Raw genomic sequence first — 12626 nt, 5'->3', positions numbered from 1 at the left:
TTACACATAGTAGGTATTAAGTGTCTGCTGAAAAAACAAGTACGTGACCCACTGCTATGAAGGATCCCAAAAATTTTTCACATAACTTTAAAAAAAAAAGCTTGTAGGCAACCATCAGAGCAATGGCATGCCCTTCCCCAGGTGACTTGTGGAAAGGGAGTCCATGCCCAGCCCCAGCTCCTTCCACACTCTGGTTATATTCTCAAACTGAGAAACACCTAACTATAATTCAACCTCTGGTGAATCCCCCACTAAATCCTTTCTGGAGAAAAACCCAGATTTGACACTTTGGGAAGTGGCTAGGCATACTGGCTGGGTTTGCCAGTGAGGAGGAGGTGGTGAGCTGGGGGAAGGAGGTGCTAGGTAGGGCCACATGCCATGCAAGCACGAGGGTACTTACTCATCACTGAAAGGATGGCGCTCCAGAGAAAAGGGGACACTCAATAAAGGGAGCTGCAAGTGCACACCGTGACGGACACTTAACTACCAGCCCCGCGGCAGGGAGGTCTTCCTCAACTATGGCTTTTGGAAATGTGCTAAGAGCCAAGGGTCGCCTCGAACAGTGGGGCAGGAGGATAGGGTGGGGGATGGGGGGGTCTGGTTACCTAGGGATGCGTACGACCCTGGAGGCAAAGCCGCTGCTGAGCTGAACGGCGTGCTGCCAGAAGATGAGGAGACTTTGGATTTGGCACTGGCTGCGGCATTCACGTCGATGTCACTTCGAGACCGCTGCAGGGATCCCGTGGCCGACACAGACTTGGTACTGACTGTGGAAGCTTTTGTGGGGAAGAAGGAAAATGTAAGTAAGCACTACACGGAATTGTAAATGTGCACTGTTAAAACCCCAAGTTGTTTTGCTTTTCTGGAAAACAAACGTTGAGTTTTAGCAAATGTTGGGTGCACAGCACTGACCAAGAGCTTCTCCTGGTCACTTGAGATAGAGTTCAGAAGGAAACTAAACATGACTTGAACTGAGGCCCATTTGTTTTCGTATCACTGGAGACCAGACACCTCAGAAATGGACCATATTTCTTTCACCACAAGAAGAAGCGAAATCATAAGAAACCACTCCTGTCTGGCAGGTCTCCTCAGGACTCTGATTACCATACAGCTCTCCCCTCCCAGGAAACATGCCCTTCTCCCATCTCCAGAAGCCTCCGCCACTGCACAAGCACCACCAGCTGTCTCCCTGGATTGTCCGGTGAGCAGAGAAGAAGCCACACAACCGGCAGCACTGACACATTGGCAGTAGGAAGCGGGGAGAAAGGGCCTGCCTATTTCAGCCCCAGCAGGGACTGGCAGCAGAGGGGCACACTGCTCACATCGGGAAGGGGGTGAGAGAAGGCTGAGAACAAGCCTTGTATGATGCTTCCTCCATGGCCGTTAGACTCACCTCTCGATGTGGTGCTTCCAGTTGGACTTCTTTTGGCAGAGAGTGGCCGACTAAAAATAAAGGTATAAATACATATATTATTAAATGTGTTCTTTACCCACATTAATAACAGTACAAACCACAGTAGGAAATTAAGTAGAATTACTGCAGAATTATTAAGGCAATTCAGACCTAATCTTATAACCCCCAATTTCTGACAAAGCTCTAGTGCTTTATCTTGGACTACCTTTCAAGCACAAAGAGCAAAATATTAAGCAGAGACGGAGATGAGAAATACAGAGCAAAGATGGTGCTGTCAGGTCCTGGGTTTGAATGCCTTCCCTTCCCACGCCTGGCTCCAGGCCACCCTTACATCCTCCCAGAGGACTCTGTAGCATCAATGTGTCTAACTCGTCCTGCTCTGCGGTACATTTCCAATATTCTAAAACTGCATTCCAGGACTAAAGTTAACTGAAAACCACTTACGCGAAGGACACTGGTTCCCCAGGGTACCTGATCTAGCACCAAAACTGACCTGAACAAAGGCGGGGGTTGGGGAGTGGGGAACAGTCACAGATACACACAGTGAAGGCACAGCTGGAGTTTGTTTTCACACAGCAAACTTGTAGACACAGAATCTTACAATAGTGGCGAGCAAGGAGGGGTTGCTTACTTGAGACTCTCTTGAGAACTAGACGATGAGCGGTCGGATTGAGGCAGAGACACTATGCTGTCCGAATTCTTCAGATGTGACTGCAAGGCTTTCTGGTAGGAGGACTCCAAGGTGTGATATAAGTGCTCTGCTTCTCTGCTGAAGTGACTGTGGAAACCCCAGTAACATCTAGGAAAGACACAAACTCTCACTAGTCTATGGATCTAACAGGTCTTTCATGAGCTCCAGTGTATAGCACATAATGTTTCTGAGAACCAAAATACCCAGCTCACAGGCTAACATCAGCAGCACAGAATAATGAAGGGAGGGCAAATGCGAGGGGCTTGGTATGAACCCAGGCCTCACAACTGACCTGGCAAGACATTAAACATCTCTGAACTTCAGACTCTTTCATACAATCGGAATGAAGGGCCCTCACTTTTAAGGTTGAGGAGCTTAGGGAAGACAGAGCTAAATACTCAAGCACTGTGAGACAAACTGTAATGGCAGCACTCTTAAATGCAATTTGACATTCCCTGATTTTATTTACTGAAATTTGCTTAGGTAACATGTACCAAAAATGCAGAAGTTCAGAGCTACCTGAAATTTATGTTACATGATTGAAGAACAGAAAAACTTGTGGAAGGAGAGTAATCCAAGAGGAAAAAACAGTGTAAATAGGTCATTAACACATTCTTTCCTAACAGTTTATAGCAATTATTGATTATGTCGCTTACTTTGGTAGCAACTAACAAGATAAGATGCAGTAAGACTTAAAAGGTATAATGAACTCAGAATCAAAGGGAACATAATTTACTGTGAAGGCAGTTAAAGAATACTGCAAAAGAATAGACCAATGCAGCTAAATAAAACTGTAATGTCCCAGACTAAGATGATTAATGTATCTTGTTTAGAAATAGCAAGTTTGCTCTGTGGCAGTCCAGAGTACTGGCTGGGTCAATCCAACCCCTTCCAGGATCCCCGCTTACGAAGCCAGTACCCAATGCTTGCACAGATCTGACAACATGGAGAGAATTCCCCATGACCATCACTCCCCATGACCAGGACTTTTTGTGGAAAATCAATAAAGTGGCTTTTCACAGAGATTAAGTCATAAAAGAATATATTAAACATGCACACAAGTGTTGTTCTGATCTGTGTAATAATTGCTCACATATCTGAAAATAAGCATTCTGTTTGTTGCCTATATCACACTTGTAAAAAAATTAGAGAAATATTCTGAAATGGTCTTTTGGGGTCACATTTAAAGGTTAGGGTTAATGAAATAAGTTCAAGTAACTCTGTGGGTTTTTCATAAGGCAGTCCATACAAGGCATGTGAAATACAAAAGTAATTTCCAGAAGAGTGCTATATGATTAAAAACTTACTTTCTGGCTTCTATCCTGGCTTCAGAATCGGCATCATGTATTCCTTTCTTTATTGTTTCAGCTAATACTGATATGTGTCTAGATATTTAGAAAAGAAAACAATAATAACTATGAATGCATGGTTTCATGTGAATGAAAACTGGTGTTCAAAACAGCAATGCGGACACAAAAGCTTTGTGCCATAGCTAGTCAGTTCACACGCAGCGAGGAGGGCCCAAGTGTTAGGTTCTTTCACTTCTAATCCTGTCCCAGTACCTATCCTCACTCCCAGTCCACCCTCACCTCAGGACCTTGATAGCCCTATCTTGGGTGACTGTAAAAACGTAACAGCTGATTTCTTTTCAGGTCATACGTATTTAATTAAATCATGTATGAACATAAACACAAAAACCCTGTTTTCCCATGGGCAGAGCTAGTTTCTACGGATACAGTGAGATAGTAGTAAGAATCTTAAAGCAACTATACTACAAATGAATAAACAATTTTTGAAGTTCTACTACTATTTAACATGAACAATTTCATAAATCACATAACCATTTTATAAATAGGTGTTTTCCTTGGTTATGCTTTACCGTAGCTGAGAAGAAAACACCAAAAAGTCCAAATGAATATTTTAACAGTTTTAGGACAGGAAATGACTGGGTTGAACAAGTTCTACAATAAACACCAGTGACCAATCTGACCAGGCCCTGAAAAGCACTTGCCTCATTAGTACTCAGTGAGCACCTGGTAAGTGGCAGGCACCAAGCACAAAGGTGAATGAGCCCATGAGGCCACATCTGCTCACTTGTCCCCACAGTAAGCCCCCTATTTCACTTTCCATTCCTCATCAAATAAAGATATGATATCCAAGAGATTAAAGAACAAGGAAGTATCTGAAAATGTGAAACTGTATTCTACATTCAAACTATTGATTTTTCAGGTGAAATGTTAGTTCTGGAAGGGGACTTTGTTTCATCTCTGACCACTGCTCCACAGAATAAGATTATTGTTGCTTAAAATTCCACTACTTTACCAAATATTTAATATGCTGTAAAGTTCCTCACAAACTCCACACCATGAAAGCCATGAGGGCACAGCACCATAATTTACTATCTCCAGAACAAGAGCACCAAAAACTAATATGAACTGAAAATGTTAGGAAGGAATCTCAAAATTTAGGAGAGACATACCTTTTCATTCCAGAATTCTGTCACAGGAGGAGGTACCTAGCCTCGCAGTTAAGACAACTGTGTCCCATACCAGAGGACCCAGGATTGATTCCTGGTTCTAATGCAGGACAGTGGTGACTGCTCAACTAATTGGCTTCTGCCACCCATGTGAGAGATCTGTATTGAGTCCCCAGCTCCTGGCTTCAGTCTTGGCTCAGTCTCAGCCATTGCAGGCATTTGGTGAGTGAACCAGTAGATGGGAACATCTGTGCTCGCTATCTCTCTCTCTTAAAAAATGAAGAAAAACAAAAAGAATTCTGCCACAAGCCCATGATGCCAAGTCAGTCACAAAGTACAATGAACAAAGAGGGAGTTGCTGACTCTCAGATACAGAGAAAACTACTATAAGTAAAAACCCTTGAAAGACTTAAGAATGACACCTTGCATACCAAGGGCAGCTCCAAACATTCAGCTTGTTGGAACTGACAGGAATCTGAGGCAGCAGGGTCAGTGTCAATAAAGGGTTGCTACTAGCTCTGCAATTGTCATAGGGCACACTTGCTCACGCCTAACAGTTCAATCAACAACATTCACTAAAAGCTCCTGCTCATGCGACATGCTCCCATCTGTACACAGCCAAGACAAATGACTGGATGACTTTGTTTCTTACACAAGGTGGAGGCGTGCGAGCTCACGATGGAGTTAAGAGGGAAAAACAGGTTCCAATCAGATACTCACCGTTCCAGTGAATGTGTCTGCCATTCTTGTAAAAGCAAGTCTAAAAATTCAAAACAGCGCCTGCAAAGTGTTAACAAATAATGTGACTTATAAACATGTATGCCAGCAAAAATAAAACAGCTTTTTTCTTCCTAGGTGACCCAACAATGCTTTTTATTCTTCTAATTTTTATGAATAGAAAGATGGAACATAAAAAAAAGAATCAGAACTGACTGAAAAACCGAGGTAAACACAAGTAAGCATTTACCTCTGTGGCCAACAGGTCACAGGGGAAGGATACAAGGGTTTCCCCTTCACTCAGAAACTAGACCTTGTGGCAAGCATTTGGAGCAGTGGATAAGACACTGCTTGGGACATCTGTATCTCATATTGGGATGTCTGGGTTCAAGTCCTGGCTCTCCTTACAATGTCAAGTTCCTGCTAATGAGTATCCTGGGAGGCAGTAGTGACAGCTCAAGAATCAGGGTCCCTGCCACTCACATGGTAGACTTGCGTTGAGTTCTGACTCCTGGTTTCAGCTTGGCCCTGCTTGAGCTATTATGAGCTTCTGGGGGAATGAACTAGCAGATGGGAGATCTGTTTGTCTCTCTCCTCTCCCCCTCTCTTTCTATCTCCATTTGCCTTTCAAATAAACAAAATTTTTTTAAAAACTTGACGTTCATGGCAATATTAAGGAAAGAGCCTATCATCACCACGTTTTTATATTACCCAAAGTAACATGCTAATACAGAAATGTACACACACACAGGAAGCCGATGTACATCAGGAAACTGATCTTTGTATTAATTTCACAAAATGCATTAATTTTAATTTAGCCATTAAAAAAGTAGAAAATACCTTGAAAAACTAAGTGTTCTCCAAATTTTCCTGCTAAAACCCCAAATTTATAATTCAGTTGGGGAGATTAAAAACAATAATGCAAAGTAGAAAGAGAAAGTAAGTAATGATGTTTGTGTTGTGGACTCAGGAATTCAGACAGGACAGTGATTAAAGTCAACTGATAGATTTGCAAGAAACTTCAGGGATGAGTTGGAAATTGAGCCACTTGTTGAAAGATGATTGGGAAAAGGTGAAGAATGACCGTTGCCAGCCATTCAGCCACTTCCATCAATCTTTCAAAATCCTTCCTTTTCAAGCCTTTTCATATTCATGAATTTTCTTGGTCAGATTTGTACACAAAAGCAATTATGGTCTTACTTCCTTTGGATTACATCATGACTCTGGATCCTCCCTCTGTGTAATTTCCTTTTTCTAAGTCCAGGGCTCCTATCTTTGTAGGGATTAATCTTGAAAGTGCTAGGAGTCCATTCAAGGAGACAGACATTAATCTTTCTCTAATGAAATGACTGATTTTTCCCCCCCACAATTCTCATAGTTCAAATCCTTATAATCCATATAATTAGTCACTCAATACTTGCCATCTTTAATAATCCCATATCCTGTGCTAGATATTGGAGATACAATGATAACCAAGATACAGTCCAAACAGCAAGGGAGACAAGAAACAGATTCACATGCCAGGAACACAGTGGGCTTCAGATGCACAAAGAGGCTGCAGCCCCTTGCTGGGGCTGGCCATAGGAGTGGGATGGGGAGTGGTCAAGTGAGCTTTCTCAAAGGAAAAGACACCAACTATACTTGCCTGTTTCTCATTGCCACTTTCTCAGGCTGTCCCAATCTAGGCTGTGCTAACTCTACTTCCATCTTCCTGCCCATGCCATCCCCCAGTCCTGAGTCTTCTTGTCTCTTCATCATCTATTCCCAATCATCTTTCAAAGTGGCTCAATTTCCAACTCATCTCTGAAATCTCTTGCAAAACTATAGCTAGCTTTAATCGCTGTCCTGTCTGAATCCTTGAGTCCACAACACACATTGCTGTCACTCAATCTTATTCTGCTTTGCATTATTATTTTTAATCTCCCCAAGTAAATTCTAAGACTTCAGGGTACGGAGTCCGTGCAATCCATTTCTTCCCAAAGCAAAGCAGAGTGTGGGCTGAGCATGTAACAGAAAGTGCACTGCCTTGCTCACGTGGCCCTCTTTGGCTCTTTACCTTTCCAAGGGCAGAGGGGCTGGGTGAGGCAGTTCTGATTACTTCTCTTGATACTGGAACACACGGTTCTGACTAATGCAGAGTACAGAAACAGCAGTCTGGTGTGTGCTTCTGAAAACTGTGAATGAGGCAGCATTTCTGCTGTCATGGTGACTGTACTGCTGCTTGTATTTAGTGCTGGAGACCAGAATTGCTAATGCTATGGACTGAATTTTGTCTCCTTTGAAATTAACATGTTGAAGCCCTAACCACTCCCCAACCCCTGCCCCTGGGATGGCATCTGGAGATGTGGGAGGTAACTATATTTAGATGAGGTCAAGAGCATGCAGCCCTTGTGGTGGGATGCATGCCCTTACAAGAAGAGTCATCAGAGAGCTTGTGCTCTCATCTCTCTCCTCTCCCCACCTCTGCCCTTCTATCTCCATGCCATGTGAGGACATAGCAAGAAGACAGCTGCCTGCAAGTCAGGAAGAGTCCTCAGAGGAACCCAACCACACTGACACCCTGATCATGCACTTCCAGCCTCCAGAGCCATGAGAAAATCCATCTGTGTTGTTTAAGCCACCTGTCTGTGCTATTTCATCATGGCAGCCCAAGTTGACAATAATGTTCCACAACAAAGATGATGTCACCTCATTGAAGAACTCTGCCTTCACATAAATGAAAAATACTTTCTGAATTTCTCTTGGCAACCTAAAACAGTAGTGATAATAACAGTAACACATTAAAAAAAGGTTATCATTTACTAAGCTTTCACGAAGTGCCAGGCCCCTGTTATCTAACTGTGAATCCTATTAGATCCTATTAGATCCAATAACTGGTAAATGGGAAGAAGCCATTCTTTTATCAAAGTCTATATGGTTCTGAAGTTCAGTCACCCTCTGCCTTACTGACTTTACACTTTCACCTCTAGAGGGTGCTGTAGCCACTCCACTCTAACCAAGGAACACCAGAACTGTGGGCCACCAGCAGATTGCAGTCCTCAGGGATATGACATTGAGCCATGCAGTTAGAAATTAAATATTTTCAGCGGAAGGAATAAATTCTGTTTTTATGACTTCAGACATTTGCATTATACATATCTTCTCTCTCTTGCCTCTCATGTTACTGTTAATATGATGGATAGGAATCCAATTGCTGAGTATAAATGTATCCACAGGAAATATAATCAGTAGATAGAGGCATGTGCCTGCCCATGTTCATTGTAGCATTATTCACAACAGCTAAACTATGGAAACAACCTAAGTATGTATCAATGGATGAAGGAAAATGCAACACAGACACACACACACACACAAATAGAATTACTAGCCAGACTTCAAAAAGAAGAAAATTCTGGGGCTGGCATTGTGGCACAATGGGTTAAGTTGCCACCTGAGATGCCAGCATCCCATATGGGCACCAGATGGAGACCCAGCTGTCCACTTCTGATCCAGCTCCCTGCTAATGTGCCCTGGAAAGTAGTGGAGATGGGCAAAGTGTTTAGGTCCCTGCACCCACATGGCCCAGGCTTGCCATTAACTTGCCCTACAAAGCTCCCATTGAGAGGTTTTAGTGGGGTCCATGAATTCTCTGGAAACCTACACAAAAACTATTCTATGCATTTACATTTTGCTGGAAAGAGGGTCCACAGATTTTAAGACTCTTAAAAGACCCTATGACACAATAGTCAAGAATTGCAGATCTGAGCTAAAAGGACAGTCTCGATTTCTCACATGTAGTCCAGCAACTTAGCAGGACACACAACACAGGGACTTGAGAACAAAGTCTGAGCTAGTTACCCAGGTTGTACCTTCCTGAAGTATCTTACAGGTGTGTCTCCTGTAACTGCACAGCAGCAATGGATGACAGGTCGGGGTTCAGAACCCCAGAAATCACTTTCAGAAGACACAAACAACATCTCTCCTCCCACTACATTAATATCATTAATATGGAATTACTACCATGGATATTTGTGGTATTGTTTCTCGCATGAAGTCACCATCTTCAGTCAGGAAATGGGGTAGACAAATGACACAGAGAAGGGGAACTTCTAGAAAAGTATACATGGTCCTCTCCCCTTCTCCCTCAGCCACCTTCCTCCCAAGCTCATGCATATGCACAAACATACATATAAATATAAACACAGAAGAAGCTGTTCAAATTCATTTTCCAAAATATTGAGATCTTGACCCCTCAACCCAGAGGCATTGATTGCAGTGATATTACATAGTTATACACCTTTCAATAAAAGTATGAAATTTTATCCATGGAGGGAGATCTGGAGTTTGTTTTGCTTTGTAAACAATTCAAAAGTAATGAGGAAGCTCATTAGAAATTTACCTTCTGACTGCAACAGACTTGGAGGTACAGTTGCTTGTTATGACAGGTATTAGCCTAGGGATATGTGTATGCTGTGGAGAAGAATAAAAAGTATTTTTGAATATTTGCAAAAACAAAAATATTTGAGGTGAATAATTGCAAAAACCAAAACAAAGCTAAGAGAATGACTTCCTTACTAACCTACTTATCTCAGTATGTGTTTAGATTAGAAAGTCACTGGCTTTTAAAAAGGAAAAAGGATTTCACTGGATATTGTAAAGGCCATTATGAAAACATGATGGTACAAGCAGTCATCAGACCAATATGTTTTGATAATGTTAAACAGGAATGTCCAATAACAGCTCTGGGTCTAACTATTTGAGGTAGGCAATGAAAGAATAGTAAGAACAAAAATTATACAAAGTAATTAGAAAGATGGATTTTTACATTTTAGTCAACATCATCAAGTGTCTGTGGAAAAAAGCACTCGACAGTATGGAGGAGGTAATGTAGAAAACATTCATTCTTTTTTTATTATTTTTATTTATTTATTTATTTATTTGACAGGCAGGGTGGACAGTAAGAGAGAGAGAGACAGAGAGAAAGGTCTTCCTTTGCCGTTGGTTCACCCTCCAATGGCCGCCGCAGCCGGCGTGCTGCGGCCGGCGCACCGCGCTGATCCAATGGCAGGAGCCAGGTACTTATCCTGGTCTCCCATGGGGTGCAGGCCCCAAGGACTTGGGCCATCCTCCACTACACTCCCGGGCTATAGCAGAGAGCTGGCCTGGAAGAGGGGCAACCGGGACAGAATCCGGCACCCCGACCAGGACTAGAACCCGGTGTGCCCGCGCCGCAAGGTGGAGGATTAGCCTAGTGAGCCGCGCCGCTGGCCAAAACATTCATTCTTAAAGTCTTATGAACTATCACGTTTTAATGAAACCTTGTACATAAATTACTTGGATAATTATTTCAATTTAAATAAGTTAGGAAAACTTAACTAAAGCCAACATTTTATTTCTGGGATCACGTGCAATTAGTGAAAGCTCTGTGTGTATGTAAAACTACAAGCACGAATTCCTAAAATGGAAAGACTGGAATTAGGAGGGAGGTATGGCAGTAACACTAGAGAGACAAGAGCAGAACATTAACTCAGAGGCAGAGGTTCAAACATTTAAAACCAACAGTGAGCATCTGGCCTACTTGTTAAGATGCCAATGTCCCACACAAGAGTATCTGGGTTAGATTTCCGACTCCACTACTGAGTCCAGCTTCCTGCTAACACAGACTCTGAGAAGCAGTGGTGATAGTCCGAGTAACTGGGTCCCTGTCATCTGTGTAGGAGATCTCAGATGAGTTCTTGGTCAGTCCCCAACCTGGGCCACTGCAGGCATTTGGGGCATCAATAAGTAGACAGGAGCTCTTTCTCTCTCTCTCTTGCTTTTCTGTCTTAATCTCTGTCTGCCTCTCAAATTAATTATTAACCAATGGCAATTCACCAATCAACATTTCAGTGACTACACACCATACCACATTTTACATTACAGACTGTAAAAGGCTCTTATACTGTAATTAAATGAAGAAAATGGATAATACAGTAAGTATAACATGATTCCCATTCTGTATAATTGCTCTAGTGAAAAATGTCGCTACTGTTTCTTGTCAACCATTAACATTTACCAGTTGCTTATTTTATGTAGGCCCTACAACATACTTACCCGAATGATTAACCTAACAGCTACAACACCAGAAGTGGCCATAATTTTGGCACTGTTTGGGATTAAATTAAAGATGGTTGGCATAATGGCTTCAGCTCCATGGTCAAACTTATTCCCCAGAACTGATGACAGATGCCTGCAAAAAGGAATGAATGCTGGGCTGTAGTTACAGTGATGTTACAGTGAAGCATATATACCTCAAACACTTAGAGCTCTACTTAGGGTTATCTACATACAACAAGAGTCTACATTCAACACTTTAAAAATATATTTAATTGGCATGCAGAAAATTTGGCAAATAGCCATTAGTTCAAGTTTTTCCTTAATTATGTCCAACCAGTCTTAAAATAGCGAAAACAAACAAACAAAAAAAACCAATTTGATCACATACTAATAAAACATACATAGGAAAAGCCTCCCTTGCTCTGTCTTTTCATTTTTAACATCAAACATTCATGTTCACTATCTGATTTCAGCCCAAACCGTAAATAGCTGCACTGCTTTCTTGCCGCTGCTGCTTTGATATCTGACACACATTCTAACACAGGGTACAGCTTTGATCAACAACACAGGTTGAGCTAGGATAAAATGTTACTGTGGGACATGCCATTAACTTCAATAGCTATAGTATTCTTCTAGGAACACATAGTCTGATAATCATACTATATCCAGCCAGTGAAAAACAATTTAAAATGTGAAAAACTATTTTATATAATTTCATTTTTCCATATTAATAACTTCTTCAAGTTTCAAATAGAGGCTTCAGATCTATGCCACTGAATAAAATAAAGTTTAAAATCAGTCATTCTTTATAATTTTGGGCACAGTGTTAACTGGACTGGGACTTTGAGACTACCTAACATGTTCAGGGGCCATCTCTGAAGCTCTGGGGTGAGACTATCTATGATGTGTGAGATTGTGAAGCATGGCAGTTCTTACCCCAACGTGATACAAGCCTCCCGCACTACCTGAGACCGCAGATCCTTAGCAGAGAGTTTAAAGGCTCCGTCCAAAAGACGTAAATGTTGAAAGAAGTTATCATACTCGGCAGCACCAGCCAAAAGTAAAGATCTAATCTTTTTTAACTGAGGAGATAGAGAAAATTGGAGATATAAAGACAATTCTTAACATGATATACACAAATAGTCACCATCAAATGTAAGTGATCAACATTAAATTTCAACTGACAGAGAAAAAGCTTTCCCAAGAGAATTCATCCAGTTAAATATTAGCTAATAGACTGCACAAATCTATAA

The 12626-nt window shown here is 41.8% G+C and overlaps 1 protein-coding gene across 50 annotated transcripts in view; it reads right to left on the bottom strand.

The window, feature by feature from the left end:
• The window catches only part of CLASP1 (cytoplasmic linker associated protein 1), a 293720-nt gene that overhangs the window by 99712 nt on the left and 181382 nt on the right, over positions 1–12626 (bottom strand). For all 50 annotated transcript variants that reach the window (XM_070071085.2, XM_089329376.1, XM_070071086.2 and 47 more), the window contains 8 exons: positions 12310–12455; positions 11371–11506; positions 9677–9747; positions 5302–5361; positions 3413–3490; positions 2046–2213; positions 1394–1443; positions 606–776 (listed from right to left, as the gene is read on the bottom strand). In XM_070071085.2, coding sequence (XP_069927186.1) covers positions 606–776; positions 1394–1443; positions 2046–2213; positions 3413–3490; positions 5302–5361; positions 9677–9747; positions 11371–11506; positions 12310–12455 — 880 coding nt within the window. The remainder of the gene's footprint in view (positions 1–605; positions 777–1393; positions 1444–2045; positions 2214–3412; positions 3491–5301; positions 5362–9676; positions 9748–11370; positions 11507–12309; positions 12456–12626) is intronic.

Source organism: Oryctolagus cuniculus, chromosome 3 (assembly GCF_051225735.1).
Source record: "Oryctolagus cuniculus isolate XC-2025 breed Fujian yellow rabbit chromosome 3, ASM5122573v1, whole genome shotgun sequence".
Lineage (NCBI taxonomy): Eukaryota > Metazoa > Chordata > Mammalia > Lagomorpha > Leporidae > Oryctolagus > Oryctolagus cuniculus.
Note: the sequence above shows the minus strand (reverse complement) of the source record. Positions and strands in the feature narration are given on the sequence as shown.